This window comes from Leptopilina heterotoma, unplaced genomic scaffold, assembly GCF_015476425.1.
Source record: "Leptopilina heterotoma isolate Lh14 unplaced genomic scaffold, ASM1547642v1 Lhet_209, whole genome shotgun sequence".
NCBI classification, from domain to species: domain Eukaryota; kingdom Metazoa; phylum Arthropoda; class Insecta; order Hymenoptera; family Figitidae; genus Leptopilina; species Leptopilina heterotoma.
This window is the reverse complement of record NW_025110924.1, coordinates 2080045-2100453: the sequence shown is the minus strand read 5'-3', so window position 1 is coordinate 2100453 and position 20409 is coordinate 2080045. Positions and strand designations below refer to the sequence as shown.

General features: G+C 21.8%; 1 protein-coding gene across 6 annotated transcripts in view; it reads right to left on the bottom strand.

Annotated features, from left to right (window-relative positions):
* LOC122501314 (putative polypeptide N-acetylgalactosaminyltransferase 9) overlaps positions 1-20409 on the bottom strand; it is a 266782-nt gene that overhangs the window by 3990 nt on the left and 242383 nt on the right. For 5 of the 6 annotated variants that reach the window (XM_043610669.1, XM_043610671.1, XM_043610670.1 and 2 more), the window contains 2 exons: positions 13370-13480; positions 1305-1433 (listed from right to left, as the gene is read on the bottom strand). In XM_043610669.1, coding sequence (XP_043466604.1) covers positions 1305-1433; positions 13370-13480 — 240 coding nt within the window. Of the gene's footprint in view, positions 1-1304; positions 1434-12512; positions 12618-13369; positions 13481-20409 lie in introns of all 6 variants that reach the window. The other variant, XM_043610674.1, reaches the window with a different exon arrangement.

The window sequence follows — 20409 nt, the reverse complement described above, 5'->3', positions numbered from 1 at the left end:
TTTAAATAATCGTGTTTGTTAATAATTGAAATTAAACATTCAATTATTGAATTTTATTAAAATTTTAGAAAATAATTGAATTCGTTCTTGAAATGCTATTAAAATTTTGTTTAAAAATAATTGAATTTTTTAAAAAAAATGTACTATTTTTAAAAATAATTTAATTCTAACGAAGAATGTTACAATTTATGAAAATAATTGAATTTATGCAAAGAAAAAAAAAGTCGATGGTCTGACTTAAAATTTACTTATACTACTAATTTTCTTATTCTAAGAGTTTAGAAAAATTGTGTCTGACTATAATTTTTTTAACCACTGATTTCTGATCTGACTAAAACTTACGTAAACTACTTATTACCTCAGTGCAGGTGTTTAAATAAACTTGTGTCTGACTTCAAATTTACTTTCACTACTGATTTTCAAAAATAGTTTCTGATCTAAGATTTCTAGGCCTTTTTAATTTAAAAAAATTTAAATTGTTAGTAGTTTAAGTAAATTTCTGTCAGACACAAGTTGTCTATACTCTTGTAATGTGGAAATTAGTAGTTCAAGTAAATTTTAGGTCAGACAAAATATTCTTATAATCTTTTTATTAAGAAATCAGTAGTTGAAGTAAATTTTGGTCAGACAACACAATTCTGTTCTGTCTGACTTGAAATTTACTTCAACTACTCATTTTCTTACTATAAGAGTTTAGAAAAATTGCGTCTGACTAAAATTTCTTCAACCACTGATTTCTTATTTAATTCAAAAAAAAGGTCTAGAAATCTTATAACAAGTGTATTAAAAAGTTGTGGCTGACTTAAAATTGACTTTAACTACTGATTTTTAAATTACAAGTGTATTAAAAAGTTGAGGCTGACTTAAAATTCATTTTAACTACTGATTTTTAAATTACAAGTGTATTAAAACGTTGGGGCTGATTTAAAATTTACTTCCACTACTTATTTTCACATTACAAGAGTTTAACAAATTTCTGTCTGACAAAAATGTACTTGAACTAAAATTATACAAAGAAAATAAATTTTGAATTAAATTTCAGAAATTCCAAAAGAATCATTGAATTTTTGAACAATTACTGTAATAATTGTTATAAGTAATTAAATTACAGTGAGTTTTAAAGTCAATCAGTGGACTGAATAATAATAATAATAAAAACATTAACTAAGGCAGTAAAAATAATAATAAAACTGACAATAATAAAATAACAATAATAATAGTAATATTTAATAATAATAAAAATAAAAATAATAGAAATGAAAATAATGCCAATAATAATTTTAGAATAAATATTAGATCATCACCTGTTGATTATAAATCCATTGTTGATTGCCTTTGCTACCATGACAAGGATAGAGAATTACGTCAGTGCCACTGTAATCCAAACACGATTCGTCCCTTCGAATTTCACCAGTCTTGCTCAACATCCAATACTGTAAAAATAAAATTATTCAATAAATAAATATTTCACTTGAATGAAATATAAAATGAAAAACAATCGATGGTTCCAGTGATTAATTGAGTATATAATAAAATAAATAGAGTGATTGTTAATATACCAAAGCGGCAATGAATGATTACGAATTTACGATGCGATAAAATGAACTTGAATGAAATTGAAGGGAATTATTTGATTTTAACTGCGATACTGTATAGTAACTTTTGTAAATTTTCGAGCTTTAAAATCTCTGTTTATAACGACTAATGCAAACACACAGTATGCTTATAAAATCGATCATTATTTTCCGTAGGCGATGATCATCATGTGACATTGAATGGCACGTTTAAAACGATGAAGCGTCAAAGCGAACCTATCGCAATAGTAATGAGCATTGAGGGTCAATAATTGAGTCCAGTGACCCTCGAAATTGCGTTGATTCTACTGACCGTTCTGGGTGTTTGTTCAATTTCAGTCAGTTTATGCTAACCTGTGCAGTTACTTGATGAATTCACACTAGACTTCGTATTATATAGGTACTACTGTTAAAATTCCATCTTCTTCAAAATTGCCTTATTCTTCGTTATTTTTTTTCTTTTTTTACTTTTTTATTATTTTTGAACCAGTTATTTTCTAATTATTAATAACTTTCTCGTACCAAAATGGTAGATTATAAATATTATAAATATATAATTATAATTATTAGAATTATTGGGTGATTCTTCTGAGGTGACTCAGAAGTCACTTTTGCTTCCCCATTGTTCCTTTTTAATAAGTTAAAAAATGTTTTTCAAATATGCTTCAAATTTTCGGACAATTAATCTTTACTATGTTTTTTTTAGTAAAATCATAATGGAATTAAATAATACCTATTATTAATTTTTTTCCATAGAAATGAAGATTTTCAAAAATTTGAAAATCAAACCTTTTTTCAATTCAACAATTTATAAGAATATTTTTATTATAAAAAATAAAGATTATTATGTGAAAGTTTAACTAAAATTCATTTTTAAATCTCTTTTTATTCGAAAATCCTACGAGAATTAAATTATTTACATTAAGAAATAAATAATTTATTGAATAATATTTGAATGTTTCTTAAAATTAAATTCTTTCAAAGAATTGTATCAACAAATTTTTAAATAATTGAATTCTGTTAACGAATTTTTAAGAAAATTTTAACATTTTTGGAGGAATACGATTTAAATTGTATTAAAAAGAATTGAAATTCTGCAATAAATTTTAATTATTTAAGAAAATAATTGTATTTCTAAAAAAAATTCATTATTTATAAAAATAATTGAATCTCTGTAAAAAAATGTATTCGTGAAAATAATTGAATTATTGCTGATAAATTTACAAAAAAAAATTGTAAATAATTGAATTCCAGTGAAATTTTTGTTATTTACGAAATTAATTAAATGTCTGAGTCAAATTTTATTAAATTTACTTTAAAATAATTTATTTCCTTTGGAAAAATTTATTAAAATAGTAAATATTGAAAAAAAATTAAAATTTTGTCAAGAATTCTATTGCAATTTTTTAAAATAATTGAATTTTCGAACCGAAAATTTTTTTGTTTTGAAAATACTCAAATTCTTGCCTATAATTTTTTTTTTGTTTTTTAATAATTATATTTCTACAAATAATTTTACTGTTCTTACAAAATAATTGAATTCTTCTGAAGAATTTTATTCCAACTTTAGAAAATAATTTAATTTCTGAGAAGAATTGTTAATTATGAAGATAATTGATTTTTTGAGAAGAATTTTAATACAATTTTTAAAAATAACTAAATTCCTGATCAAAATCTTATTATTCATAAAAATAATTGAAATATTAAGAAAAATTTTGTTATTTTATAATTGAATTCCTGTGAATAATTTCATAATTTATGAAAATAATTTAATTTTTGCGAATATTTTTAATATTTTTGAAAATAATTAAATGTCTAGGAAAAATGTTGATAATTATCAAGACAAGGAATTGAATTATTTTCAAAAACTGCAATACAGTTCTTTACAAAAAAATTAATTATTTTCATAAATAGTAAAATTCTCCTCAGGAATTTAATTATTTGAAAAAATAATAAAATTATTCGCAAAAATTCAATTATTTTTATAAATTATGAAATTATTCACAGGAATTCAATTATAATATTATAAAATAACAAAATTTTTTATAAGATTTCAATTATTTTTATGAATATTAAGATTTTGATCAGGAATTTAGTTATTTTTAAAAATTACTATAGAATTCTTTTCAAAAAAATAAATTATTTTCATAATTAATAATTCTTCACAGGAATTCAATTATTTTTTAAAGTTGCAATAAAATTCTTTAGAAGAATTCAATTATTGTGTATAAATAGTAAAATTCTTTGGAAAAATTCAATTATTTTCAATAATTGTAAAAATATTTTACTATTGAATTTAATTATTTTTATAAATAATAATATTCTTCGCAAGAATTCAATTATGTTCAAAAATAGTAAAACTTCAAGCGGGAAATTCAATTATTTTAAAAAATTTCCATTAAAAATCTTCAAAATACAATTCAATTGTTTCAATATGTAATATAATTTTTCAATAGATTTCGATTATTTTTTATAACTGTTATAAAATTTTTATCTGAAATTTAATTATTTTTAAAAGCAGGTACCTAATAAAATTTTAGTCAGAAATTCAATTATTAGTAAGAACTTTAATAAAACTTTAATTAAAATTAATTAATTAACTTTAACCAAATTTATCGCCTAAATTTTATTATTTTCCTAAATGTTTGAAGAAAATTTTTGGAATTTTACCAAGAATTTAAAAAAATTTTTGAAAATAATTGAATGTTTGAGAAGAATTTTATTATTTATAAAAATAATTTAATTCCTTTAATTTTACTATTTATGAAAATAATTCTTTTTAGAGAAGAATTTTAGGATTTAAAAAGATAATTGAAGTTTTAAACAGAATTTTTTGAACATAATTGAATTTTAGAGAAGAATTTTATTATTTATAAAGATAATTAAAATTTTAACTAGAATTTTTTTTTAATTTTTGAACATAGTTGAAGATTTTGGAGAAAAATTTTATTATTTAAAAAGATAATTGAAATTTTGACGTCAATTAAAAAAAATTTTTTTTTTTTGAACATATAATTGAATTTTTTTGAAAAATTTTATTACTTTTGAAAATAATTGAATTTTTGCAATCATTTCTAAATTCTAACTTCTCGAAAATTTAATTTTTTTAGCTTTTTTAACTATAAAATTATTTTATAAATCCATCATTTTTAATTGTAATTAAAATTATTAGAATAAAATTCTTTTATAAATTATAATAATTATGATTGTCTTTTTTAAAAAATAATTTAGTTTCAGGATTAAAATGAATTTTTTTTATGACGATGAATAATTTTCGCCGCTCGTTAAATTTTAAGTTAAACATAATGAATTGGTACATCAATCTGAATCATTGGAACCATCGTATACTGGGTAATAACAACGTGATGTGTAAATCTCATTAGATGCATAACCAAACATAAGAAGATTAAGGATAATGAGAAGCTAACTAGGAATTCGTGCAAGCATGCTACAAACAGGATAAGCATTCTCCAGCGTGTAGTCTATACCTTACATAATGCTTCTGATCGACTCTAATTACATTAACAAGCAGGATCATCAAAACAATTTCATGCAATCTCAACTTAATATTAAATGTGCCTATATCACTTTTTCATTTTTCTTTTTCTTTCACCTTTTTTTTGCATTTTTCTCTAAAAAAAAAATTGTTTTTTCCTCACCTATTTTTGCATTTTTCTCTAAAAGAAAAATTATTTTTTCCTCTAAAAAAAAAGTAGTCTAGTTTCTTTCTAAGAAAAATATGGCAATTTTTTTTTAAATATTCCCCTCGACAATTTTGTTGAGAATATACATAAAAAAATAAAGAGAGAGAAAGAGACTAGAACAGACAAATTATATTGCTTCACTGATAAGAAAAAGTGGAGAAGTTCTCGATAGGGCGAAAAAAGCAGTAAAGCGTAACTTTAAATAGACATCATTTGGAGCTTCGTCCAAAAGCGTAATTACCGTGAACTGTGACTTAATTGCGAGAATAAAATAGCTAAATTAAAGCGGGTGCTTATACGACGAGGCAGCACAAGACACGCTCGTACTGGCGCCGACTGATTGTGTTTTTGGTTGTAACCAGTTACCTTAATTACCGTTTTACGCACACACCAATACTTTTACGCGACTTCATACTAGAGTAGAGAAAATCCTTGCTCGCGTGTATTCGTAACCTTAACGACAGACCGCCAGGAACGTACGAACCATGAAGAAAATAGAGGAAGAATAAAAATGGATTCATTCGTTTAATGGGGACTACACCACATTCTCATTCGACTTTCCAACTAACAAAGTGATAGAAAGAATTCAGTAAAAAAGCGAAAACAAAGTCATTCGAATATTCTGAATTCTGATTATTCACAAAATTTTATTTATTTACTCCTATGATTAATTATCAATGTAATAGTTCAATCCTTGAATCAATTCAAAATATTTTAGGTCCCTTTTTTAGAGCTTTCTACACTGAAAGAATACTTTATTTTATTCAAATAACCGATTAATTGACTAAATTAAATATTTACTTGAATTAAATAATATTTATTGGAGTCAATTAAATGGTTCAATTCATATTTGAACCAATAATTTCAGTATTTGAAGCAAATACTATTTAATTGACAACAATAAATATTACTTGATTCAATTAAATATTTAATTAACAATTCAATAAATATTATTTGATTCAATTAAATATTTAATTAATAATAGTCAATTAATCGTAGTGATATACATTAATACGAGATTCTCAGATTAATTCCATAAATAGTAAAACACTCCTGAAGAATTCAATTATTTTCAAAAATAATAAAACTTTGCGCCGGAATTGTATTAAAAATAATTGAAATTCTGCAATGAGTTTTATTATTTATAAAAATAATTAAATTCCTAAAAATAATTTTATTATTTATATTTTTTGAAAATATTCATGCATATTCTATTTTAAATAATTGAATGTTTAAGTAAAATTTTACCAAATTTTTTTTTAAATAATTGATTTCCTTTCGAAAATTTTATTAAAATAGTAGATATTAAAAATCAGTGAATTGAGAGGAATTTTTGAAAATAATTGAAATTTTGAAATTTAATTTAATTTAATTTTTGAAATTTAATTGAAATTCCTAAAAATAATTGAATGTCTGAGAAGAATTTTGATATTTGTATCAAGATAGAAAATTCAATTATTGTCAAAAATTATAAAAAAATCCAATTATTCTCATAATTTATCAAATTTTTTGAAATAATTCAATTATTTTTAGAAATTCCAATTAAATTCTTCAAAAAAAAATTCAATTATTTTCAAAAATAGTAAAATTTTCCTCTGGAATTCAATTATTTTCAAAAATAATAAAATTATTCGCAGGAATTCAATTATTTTCATAAATTATAAAATTATTTACAAGAATTCAATTATAAAATAACAAAATTTTTGATAGGATTTCAGATATTTTTATAAATAGTGAAATTCTTGGAAGGAATTTAGTTATTTTTAAAAATACAAAAATTTTGATTAGGAATTCAATTATTTTTTCAAGTTGTAATAAAATTTTTCAGAAGAATTCAATTGTTCTCTATAAATAATAAAATAATTGAATTCTTTTGACAAATTTTAATAAAATTTTTATGAATAATTACATTTTTCAAGGAATTCGATTAAAATTGTAATAAAAATAATTGAAATTCTGCAATAAGTTTTATCATTCATAAAAATAATTAAATTACTAAAAATAATTTTATTATTGAAGAAAATAATTGAATTATTGCGAAGAAATTTACAAAAAGTTTTGTAAATAATAGAATTACTGTAAAATTTCTATTATTTTTGAAAATAATTGAACTTTTGACAAGGATTTTCGCAAAAAATTTTTTTAAATAATTCAATTCTTTCAAACAATTTTATTAAAATAATAGATATTAAAAATCATTGAATTGAGGAAAATTTTTGAAAGTAATTGAAATTTTGCCAAGAACTTTATTTAAATTTTTGATAATAATTGAATTTTAGAGAAGAATTTTATTATTTATAATGATAATTGAAATTTAACAAAAATTTTATACATAATTGAATTTTTGCAAAGAATTTTATTACTTTTAAAAAGTTTTCAAATTAAAAACAAATTTATATTAAGATAAAAAAAGAAATTAAAATTAAGATTAAAAAAAACTGTAATTATTATTAAAAGCAAACTAAAATTAAGATTAGCTAAATATTTGTATGGGGTGAGAAAAGTGTCAAAAAATATCAATAGACGCGTGAGTCCGAGGCTTGTAAGTGAAATCGATGAAAAAATTCAAAAAAGGTAAAAAGGTGTGAAAATCAGTGATCTCTGCAATTTTAATTTTCAGGAATCAGTGAAAAGAAAAAATTTTCTATTTAAGTAAAATATTGATAAAATCACAGTTTGTATTTTTTGTATTCAATATTTCTCTATAAATCTAATTTGTCATTTTTTTTTGTAAATTTTAACAAGATTTTTATTCGTCAATATGAATTATTCCATACCTTTTTTTTGGCCCCTTTTTTGCTCCTTTTTTCAGCCTTAGAGATATTTTTTGATGCTTTATTTAGTAACGAGTGCGAAGTATGAAATCAATTACATTTAATAATTCAAAAAATCCAGAAATAAATTTCCTGACAATTCAATTCTTTTTGAAAAAATCACTTGTCATATTACATTCGAGATTTTAGTATTTTTGCAATTGAGTTGTAATCAATAACAGAAAAAAATCGTAGGAAACAATTTTTCTTTATAAGTGTACAATAATAAATAATAAATAAAAATAAATAAAGTAAATATAATATAAAATAATAAAATTAATAATAAAAATAATTTTTTGAAAATAATATTAATAATGAAAACATACTTTAAAATTTTTAAACCAACAATAAAAATAGAATTTAAAATAATAAAACGAATAATAAAATTATAAGTTACAATAATTTTAACACTGAAAAACATTTATCTGTTTCAAAAACCGATTATTTGTCTATTGTCAAATAAAAATTTACTTGAATCAAACAATTTTGATTTAAATGAAATAAATTGTATATTTGAACCAATAATTTCAGTAGTTTAAGCAAATACCGTTTAATTGTTTCAAATAAAAATTATAAGTAAATATTTATTTCACAATAGACAAGAAATCAATTATTTCAATCAAATAAATTTTTTCCAGTCTAATTATTTATGTATTAATTTTATTTTAAATTATATTTTTTATTAAAAATGTAATTTGAAATATATTACATTACTGCTCAATTGCTTGCTGTAAAAAATATTTTTACAGTTTTTTTATTGTTAATTTTATTTTTAATTATATTTTTATTAAAAAACTATTATTAAAAAATGAAATCATATTTTTATTAACAAATTATTATTAAAAAATGAAATTATGTTTTTATTAGGTAAAAAATTATTATTTTAAAAAATTTAATTATATTTTTATTAAAAAATTAAAATAAAATTAAGAATAAAAAAATACTGTAAAAATATTCTTTACAGCAAGCAATTGAGCAGTAATGCAATAAAATTATTACTTAACTGCCATAATATTTATTTCTTCATTTATTAATTTTATAATGCAAAACAACACTGAAAAAAATTCGGTCGAAATCTTTAACTACTATTACCTAGTTGAGTTGAAAGTTGTCAAATTAATTACTTTTTTAGTTTTACTAACAATTTTTGTGTAGTTGATTTTACTACTTTGAATATAGTTGAAGAATAATAGTTTATATAACTAAAAAAAGTAGTTAAATTGCAAAAACAACTACAAAATCTAATTACATCAACTAAATTCTTAGTTCTTTTTACTACTTTCGGTAGTAAATATAAATTTTTAAATTCAGTTGAGGACCTATTGAATCACTCAGGGTAGTTAAAAAGTAGTCAAATCTACTAGTTTTTTTTTTGAGTGAACTAATATAATAATGATAATTTTCATATCAGATGCATATTATCTGAATCTCATTTTTATTCTCGTTGACAAATAAAAATGGTGATGGAGAGTGGCATTTGCATTAACAAGTCACGAGATTCCTAAACGATTGATGAGCACCTGCACCAGATTAGAGGTGTTACTGATTACTAACAAAATGGGTAGAGATTAACGCAACCAATGATGTGTTCTACAAACTGCTTCAAGGCTTGCGTGACATCACTTAATCGCAATTTAGATTCTAGACTCTGTGAATTTTTAGTTTCCATTTCAACAGGCAGAATAGAGTGAAAAATTATATAGTTTGTATTTTTTTCTCCCCACAAGGAAAAAAAAGCCTTCACCTCGTTTAATTATTATTTTTTTATTCTTTTAATTGGGGAAAATCTTATACTGTTAGGATGCGGAGAAAAAGAAAATTATAAGGAAATTTCGAATTTAATTGGATATTCTCTACAAATGTATAAGATTCTGTAACTTTCTATAGAGAGAGAAAGAGAGAGAGTATAATTAGCTGTCTCAAGATGAACTACGTTGGCGGCAAGTATAATAATTCTTTTTAACGCAGGGTTGCCACAAAAAATTGATTTTGTTTGTCCCTCATTTCCAAATAGAATTTTGACTTTTTCTCTGACTTTAAAAAATAGTCTAATATTTTCAAGAATTTTTAACTATAATTCTTCTTTAAATCAATTATTTTTAATAATTTTCGAAAAAGTTCTGTAAGAATTTTCAAAATCATTTACTTAAAATTCAATTTATACAAATTTCGATTATTCGGAAATTCTTCAAAAAAAAAAATAAATTAAAAAATAAGAAATCCAAATAAGTTTAAAAAACATTCAATTAAAATTTAAAAAAAAAATTAATTCGACAGAATAGTTAATTATAAGTTTGAAAAATTAAGATTTTCAAAGATTTAAATTTGAAACTTTTTCAAAATTCAATTATTTCTCAAAATTCATCCTAATATGCAAATAATATCATTAATTAAATAAGTAATTGAAAGTTTCTAAAATTGAAATCTTATAAACAATTTTGTCAATATATAATTTCTGTATTTTCTGAGGAATTCAAGTAAAATTAAACTGAAGATAATTGAAATTTTGCGATGATTTTCATTATTTATGAAAATAATAATTCAGGCGAATAATTTTATTCAAATTTTTAAAAATATTTGAATTTTCGTCCGGAATATTATTATTTATTAAAGTAATTGAATAATCGAAACTCTGAGATGAGATTTATTATATATGAAAATAAAAATTGGAGTTATTTAATTGTTTGAAAAAATAAGTTTTAAAAAAAATTTAAATACATTTATTGAAAACTGAAATATTTTCTAAAATTTCAAATTAAAACCATTTGAAATTTATTTATTTATGAAAATTGTTAACGTAATTTTTAACTAACATTCTTCTCTAATTCAATTATTTTTAATAACTTTCGTGAAAACTTTTTGAGAATCCAATTATTTTAATCGTAAAACTCAAAAATAAAATTGTTCGAAAGAAAGAAATAATCTTCGAAAATTGTAATTCTATTATTTTAAAAATAATAATACTCTTCGCATTGATTCAATTACTAGCAATAATTAAAAAAATATTAATATATGTAAATAAGAAAGTTCACTTAAAATGTTAAAATACATATAAAATTTTTTTCTTTTCAATTTAATTATGTGAATACATTCGATTATTTGACAATTTTTCAATTAAATATTATATTCAAAAAGTTGAGTTGATTTTACCAATATTTGAATAAAAATTATTTATAAAACTAACTTCTTCAGAATTTTTATTTGAAATTATCTAAAATTCGAAATTTTCTAACATTTTAATTTAATAAAAATAAAAATTTTGAAAATAAATGTTGTTTTCAAAATATTGAAAATTATTCTGAAATATTATTTTTGTATGAATTTAGATTTTTGGAAATATATGTAATTAAAAACACTGAAAATATTGAATTTTAAAAAATTGGAAGCCAATTTTCATTAATTTTTATTTTTAAATTTAATTTAAACAATTTTCAAAAATTGTAACAAAATACTTAAAATAAATAAATTATTTTTCATTTAAATTTTCAACTATTCAAAAAGATTTTTATTATAGATATATTTCAAAAATTGAATTATGTCTTAAAAAATGATTCAAAAACAATTTTTGAATGATTTGTTTATAGCTACCTTTGAAATTCAATTATTAATAAAAATTGTAAATGCAACTGTTCTAAACTTCAATTAATTTTGAACTTTTGTAGTAAAATTAGTCGCCAAAGAATTAGAAGAAAGAAATTTTAGGGTTTTCTATTAAAATTCGTGGCGATTTCAAAGTCTGAAAGACAATGAAAAAAAAATCAAGAAAAAATAAATCTTTTCCATATTTTCAACTCTAAAATTTAGAATTTGGAAATTTAATAATTTTCCAGTAATTTTTAATGAAACTCCCTGACATATGACAACCTTGATTAAATATAGATTTTTTCAAAAAAAAAGGGTCAATGATGAAAGAGATTAATTTAATATTATTTATTATTAATTGATTTTATTTCTAAATAAAGTTAAATTTAAATCTAGTTAAATCTGTATATTTTATTTTCAAAATTGTTAAATACAAAAATATGGAATTAATTAATTATTAATTATATTATCAATAATTCTAAAGCTATGAACCTCCAAAGAAACGAAATTTATTTATTTCATCTTCATATTAAATTTTTATAACCTACAATAATTATTTAAAAAATATTTAGAAATCAGGATTTAGAATTTTCTTAGGAATTCTAAAAATTTAATTTTTTTCGTACTTTTAATAAATTTTCCTGAATTTCCTGAATTTCCTGACCTATGGCAACCCTGCTAAAAGAAAACTCGACACCAAAAAATTATATTTTTTTTTTATTTTCTCCCTATATTAGGAAAATTTTCTTCGATGTTGAAGATAATATACCATCACCATATTTAAAGGCATGCTACCAAGGTTACATTTGTTTTTAAACGGAAGACTATAAAACGTGTACCTGATTGCCACCCTGGCCGTGACAGGGCCAAAGGCCTACCGGTTGGTGTAGGTCTTCTGGCTTTCCTGGCGAATCTATGCACACGCCACTAGTAAGTTGTCTTATCTGCATTCAAATTCAGCAGAGACGCACCGATTAGAAAGTGTACACAAATAGCAAAGAGCTGATGATATTATTTTCTCGTTTATATGCATTCACAAAAGAAAAACAGGGCAAATCACAAAACTTGCATTATTTCAAATTTACTCCACTACACACACACAAATAAAGCAATTTGCACATGCAACAACACAAAAATATAAAGTTAAACAATAAAGATTCTTTGAAAAGTCGTAAATCGTTTGGAATTAAAGGCGCATTTAAAAACTCATTTAAATCATTTCCCGCGTATTGAAGAAAAAGAAGCAAAAAAAGAAAAAACCATTTTCAATTGAAAACGAATAATAGTTTTAATCAAAAATGCCCGTTGATTCATTTTTAATATTATCTCGTAATTTGAGAACAATTGAAATATATGTCGGGGGCGATTAATTACAGCTATTAGCTTTCAATCAATTTACAAGAGAATACATGACAAAGAAATAACGGGGCAACAAAAATGAAAATAATAAACTGATATATCGATCAAAGGCAATATCTTTCGCAACACCCATTTTGGCATCAGCACGTCAATTTAAATAAACTAGTCATTCTCTCTTTTATCGCGAGCACCATTTGAATTCCAACCGATTCACGGCTTTCCAAGGATCGATAAGTAGCCGTCGACAGCAATGCTGCCATTGGGGATGGGTTTTAATCGGCAACCAATTGCTCTGGGGAATATTTTTTCCCATTTTTTTTTTTTTTTTTTATTGTACCTGGTTGCCGCCTTGTCGGTGGCAGGGATACAGTCCAGCCGGTTTGTGTAAATCGGCCTTACGAGCCGGCGAATCCAAACAGGTGTTGCCTCCTTCACCCAAATTACGAATCTGTATTTATTTACATAGAATTTTATTAAAAATCATTATTTTTTCTATATCCCTGAAAAATCTGTCATTCGAAAAAGAATATATTAATTCATTATCAGTATTAATTATTAGTATTATTTATTAATATTAATTATTATTATTATTTTTTAATATTATCTATTAATATAATTTATCAATTATTACATTTCTGAAAGCAAATAAATAAAATTCAAATAAATAATTATTTATTTGTGAATAAATAAATTTCCGATCAAATTAACACAGGATTAAAAAAAAATTTCAAACAAAGAGAATAAACACTGGAGCAAGAGTCATCGTTTGTTAAAATTACACATAAAATTTCCACATCTATAAAATTTTGTTTCCCTTTTATTATACACGTTCGTGAATAGTTCGCAAAGTTCATAAAATTAACGATTTAGAAGGATGAATTTTTCCCTTCTAATTTTTGTCCAAACAAAATTTTTTTATTTATTTTACTTTAAATAAAAATAAATTTTATTAAAATAATTCAAATTTTATTCTTGCGAAGAATTTTATACAATTTTTTAAATAATTAAATTCTAGAGAAATAAATAAATTTTATTAAATCATAGAATAAAATAAAATTTTTTCTATTGATCAATAATTTAAAGAAGAAAAATTTGTAGACAACATATTTTTTACAGACTTCGCACTCGATAATTAATTTTAAAAAAAGTAGCAAAAAGTAACTTTCAAACTAAAAAAAGTAGTAAAAAAATAACTAACGAAAAATTAAACTTGACGACAAAAAAAGCTGGTTTTAGACACTTCACAAAATTGACAAAAATTACATTCTATATTTAATTTACTGACTTTTTCCTAATTTTCATCAAAAATATTTACTTCTTTCTTAGGTTAAGAAAGAAGTAAATATTTTTGACGAAAATTACTGTTAATAAATTTAATTACTGCAACGAATTTTATTATTCATATCAAAGAATTTAAACATTTATAAAAATAATTTTATTCTTGCGTAGAATTTTATAAACATTTTTTTAAACAATTAAAATCCTGAGAAATTTTTATTATTGATGAAAAGAATTGACTTCTTACGAAGATTTTTACAAAAATTTTTTTAAATAATTGAATTCTGTTTGGAAACTTTATGAAAATAGTAGATATCAAAAATCATTGAATTACGAAAAATTTTTAAAAATAATTTAATTTTTCAAATAATCCTATTAAAATTTTTGACGATAATTAAATGTCTGTGTTGTATTTTATTAAATTTTGTTGAAAATAATTGAATTGTTAGGAACGATTTTATTAGAATTTTTTTAAATAATTAAATTTTTAAGAAAAAATTTATTACTTTTAAAAATAATTGAATTCTTGTGATGTATATTGTTATTTATGAAAATAATTGAATTCTTCGGAAGAATTTTATTAAAATCTAAAAGAATAATTGAATTATTTCAAAAAAATTTAATTAAAATTGTATTCTAAATAATTGATTTCTTTCGAACAATTTTATTAAAATATTTAAAAATAATTGAATTCCTGGGAAAAATTGTAATATTTTTGTAAATATTTGAATTCTTCCAAAGAATTTAAAAAAGAACATTTTTTTAAATAATTGATTTTTTCGAGGAATTGAAATTAAATTTTTAAGAATAATTACATTTTTGGAGCAATTTATGTAAAATTGTATTAAAAATAATTGAAATCCTGCGATGAATTTTATTATTTGTGAAAATAATTGAATAGTTACTATGAATGTTATTAAAATTTTCAAAAATAATTGAAATCCTGCGATGAATTTTATTATTTATGAAAATAATTGAATTATTGCGAAAAATTTGATTAAAATGTTTAAAAAGAATTGAATTTCTGTAAAAAAATGTGTTATTTTTGAAAATAATTGAATTTTTCATAAGAATTTTATAAATATTCTTTTAAATAATTAATTTTTTTCTAAATATAATAATTTTAATGACTAAATTTTAATGATTGACCTTTTTCCAAAATTTAATAATTTTTCTATAGAATTTTCAAATAAAATTTATGTCTAAATCAATTATTGCGTTAATAATTTTTATGAAATTCTCCAAACATTAAATTATTTAAATATAAAAATTCAATTTCTGTAAGAATTGCGACCAAATTTTTGAAATTTGATAATCAGTAGTTGAAGTAAATTTTAATTCAGACCCAATTTTCTTAGACTTTTGCAATTTGAATATCAGTAATTGAAGTAAATTTTAGTCAGACGACACATTTTCTCCCATAATGTTAATTTTGTAACAATTTTTTTAACATTTGCTATTTTCAAACAGAATTAAAAAATAGTCAAAAGTCTGACGTAAAATTTACTTACACTACTAATTCACAAATTTCAGGAGATTAGAAAATTTGTGTCTGACTATATTTTCTGTAACTACTTATTTGTGATCTAACTAAAACTAAAACTACTAATTTCCACTCTGCAGAAGTTTTAATAAATTTTTGTCTGACCTAAAATTTACTTTCACTACTGATTTAAAAAAGGTTTCTGTCCTAAGATTTGTAGTTTTTTTTTAATTTTATAGTCAATACTTTAGTTTTCTATGCTCTTGTAATGAGAAAATTAGTAGTTCAAGTAAATTTTAGGTCAGACAAAATTTTCTTATACTCTTTTTATTAAGAAATTAGTAGTTGAAGTAAATTTTGGTCAGACAACACAATTCTGTTCTGTCTGACTTGAAATTTACTTCAACTACTAATTTTCTTACTGTAAGAGTTTAGAAAAATTGTGTCTGACTCTTGTAATGTGGAAATCAGTAGTTAAAGTAAATTTTAAGCCAGACCCAATTTTTTATACACTTGTAATTTAAAAATCAGTAGTTAAAGTCAATTTTAGTCAGACATTACATTTCTTGCGTTTCTTAATTTTGAAATCAGTGCTGGATATAATTTTAAATCGGACTTATTTTTTCTAAACTCCTCGAATGTAAAAATCAGTAGTTCAAGTAAATTTCAGTCAGACAGTAATTTTTTCTCTCTTGAGAATTGAAATGAATGTAGAAATTTTTTGTTATTTTAAGATATCGACGACTCATATTTTATAAAATTAAATTATTAAATATTTCAATTAAATTATTCAATTTGTTAAATAAAATTTAATATTTTTGCAAAAATATATTCTTTATGAGTGTTTTTTTAATTTCTGCGTTTATTGATCATCCACTGGATATAAAATACTTAATACTAGTTTTTTTTATATTTACTAAAAATTTTAAATGAAAAGAGCGTAAAAGTATAGGAGTGTCACAAATATTTAATCTCAGAGATTGCAGTACCTTTTTTCTTTGAAATAGGTGAAAAAGTGAATTATTTTCTAAAAATAGGTGACAAAAACGTGCCAAAAAAAAATTACGAATAATAAAGTTGTATCCAAATAAATAATTTATATTTATTAAGATTTTGATTAATTTCATTTTATTCTTCATGTAACTGAAGATTAAAAATTTCAAAATATATTCCAACGAGCTACAATTTTGTATCAATAAAAATTGTGGAATAAAAATAAGAATTCGATTAATTAAAATTTATATTTGAGATATACTGAAAAAAATGTATTTGATTCAAATAAAAGATTTGTCAATTATCAAATAATTATATTTTTTAATATGATTTTCATGAATAAAAAAATAATATGTTTGTTACAAAAACCATGTTTAACAAAAATAAGAAAAAATAGTTTTTCCAATTTTTTGCTAATTGTTCCTATAACAAAAATAAATAAAGAAATATCTAATAGTTTGAAATGATTGAAATTGAGATTGATAAAATTGATTGAAACAGGAAAGAAAATTGATTTTAAAATTTTATATATAGATATTGATTTCTATGCTGTTTTATATTGTTTTATACTTCTTTAATTGTAGCCAATTTAATTTTCATTATAGCTTTTAAAATTATTGTCGCATCTAAATTTTCTCAATGGATTTTGATTTCTTATAGTTTTAATTGCATGTTGAAATTTTATTATTATTTAAAATAATAATGGAATGCAGGAGAAGAATATTTTTATAATTATTGGCAATAATTGAGGAGCAAATTTTCAAAAGCTGATAAATCCATTTTTAAAAAAATTAAGATAAACATAAATTTAATATTTTAAAGACCTCACAAATCGACCTGTCACTATTAAATGTAAGAAAAAAAAATTATTAACAACGAATTTTCAATTTAAAAACTTTTTGACATAACCAAGATGACTTATAATTTTTATGTTTTTTATTAGAAAAAATTACCAAAACCTTTAAATCACTATGATAATGTTTTATTAAAAACAGAACGTCTTAAATATTAAAAGATTGTTATAAAAATAAATTAATACAAATTTTTTAATTTAAAATTAACTATAGTGGTTATGTGAAAAAAGTCATTTGTTTCATTTTCTCGAAATAAGAAAATATGGATTTATCAACTTTTGAAAACTTGCTCCTCAATTGAATTCTTCACAAGAATTTTATTAGAATTTTTGAAAATAATTGAATTATCGGCTGAAATTTTTTTTTGTAAATAATTAAATTGGAAAATTTTACTATTTATAAAAATAATTGAATTCTTCTGAAGAATTTTATTGCAATTTTAGAAAATAATTGGAGTTTTTAAAAAGAATTTTATTATTTATGAAATAAGACTCTAGTAGAGTTGAATATTTTTTCCTAATTTTAATTTTCAGAACAAAATTTATGATATGTAACAAGCGTAATTTTAACATTTTAAGAGTCAAAAGCAATATTAACGAGCAAACTCCAAAACGTGACTCCTCCATATCTCCCTATACGCTCTTTTCATTTTCTCTCCTCTCATTCTTTTTTCCCTTTTTTCGGGGCTAAACCATCGACAGTGCACTTTCCATTTTTCAAATGAGCAGTAAAAAATCGAAAAACGGACATTGTGGTTGTTTCTGACGAACCGCCCACACACTGTTACATTTATGCATGTGTGAGATAACGATGTTTCGGCTGACGACTGCTCTCTTTTCCAAGTTTTGATTTTACCCAATGCGAACGCTGTATCTGCGGTTTAAGGATAAATATAGTGCATGCAAAATAACATAAAAGTTTACAGTCTGTGAGTCTAATCCAAATATGCGCGCGTTCTATTATACATAAAAGTCCATTGAAAGTGCTAAAAAAATCATCCAACGTTTTCCCCTTAAAATTCCAAATGGTCGAGTGATGTTGCTAGGGTAGAGAAAAAAAATTGATTAAAACCAAATGACACTCCAGGGCTTTTAGGACATATGAGAATTCCAATGGATGTAGATTGCTGTGAAAAAACTTGATGGCAGAGGAGAACGTGGAAGCCTTTGATGCTGAAACAAACTTTTGAATTTGGTATCATGCGCAAAAGTTTAAAAAGTTACTTTTTCTTTCTGTAAATTAATTTTTTAATTGCAGAACTGAAAACTGAGTGAAAGTTTCAATTTAAAAGACTCTTTCCTAACATACGTAGTTTAAAGCAATGAGTGTGAGGGGGGAAAAGTCATGGGAAAATTAAATTCGTTTGGAGAAATCAGGGAATGTGGGGGATTTTATCAAATGTATCGGAAAAATATCAATTTTCTAAAATTACTGTAAAAAATCTGCTTCTTGACCTTTTTGGCGTTCAAAAACATTTTCCTAAAACTTAACATTGAATTCTTCAATAATTTTTTTTCTCTATGAAAACTTTTTTATCACCATGAAATTTAAAACTGTACCTCGATGTTTTTCTCTAAATCATGAATTTTTTATTATTTTATATTTTAAATAATTAAATTTTTTAATAACTATCGTGAAATTATTAATTATTTATAATAAATTAAATACTTTAGAAAAGGCATTTTTTTAAAACTAAGCAGTTACAATTTTCAGAAAAAATAGAATTTAAAATTAAAAAAATTGTTTTTTAAAATTCTTCGCAGGAATTCAATCTAATATAAAAATTCTGCATGGAAATTCAAGTACTTTCAAAAATTGTACTAAAACTATTCACCTGAATAATTATAATAATTTTTAAAAGTATTTAAATTTTTGCACAGAATTTTATTATCCATGAAAAAAATTAAATTCTTCTAAATAATTTTTTATTTATTTATTTATTTATTACAAGTTTAAATTAATTTTATTACAAAATTTAGAAAGTAGTTAAATTCCTGTGAAAAATTTTATAATTTAGAAAATGATTAATTTTTTTCAAGACATCTATTTCAATTTTTGAAAATAATTTAATTCCCGTCCAAAAATTTATTATTTTTGAAAATAATTGAATTTTTTGTAAGAATTTTATTGCAACTTTAGAAAATAATTGAATTTCCTGTGAAAAATTTTATAATTTAGAAAATGATTAATTTTTTTCAAGACATCTATTTCAATTTTTGAAAATAATTTAATTCCCGTCCAAAAATTTATTATTTTTGAAAATAATTGAATTTTTTGTAAGAATTTTATTGCAACTTTAGAAAATAATTTAATTTCTGAGAAGAATTTTACTATTTTTATGAAAATATTTGAATTTTTCTGAAAAATTTAATTCCAATTATAGAAACTACTGGAATTGCTGCGAAGAATTTCATAAATTTTTTTTTTTTTGGGAAGAATTTTATATAGCAATTTTTTAAAGAAATTCAATTTCCGCCCAGAATTTTATTATGTTTGAAAATGACTGAATTTCTTAGAAGTTTTTTATTGTAATTATTGAAAATAATTAAATGCAACACAATTAAATAATTTTAGGAAACAATTAAATTTTAGCAAAGAATTTTATAGCAGTTTTGGAAAATAATTAAAGTCCTGCGAAGAATTACATTACTCATTAGAATAATTACATTTTTGTAAAGAATTTTATTTCAATTTTTGAAAATAATTGAATTGCCCGCACAAAATTAAATTATTATTTTTAAAAATAATTGAATTTTCAGACCAAAATTT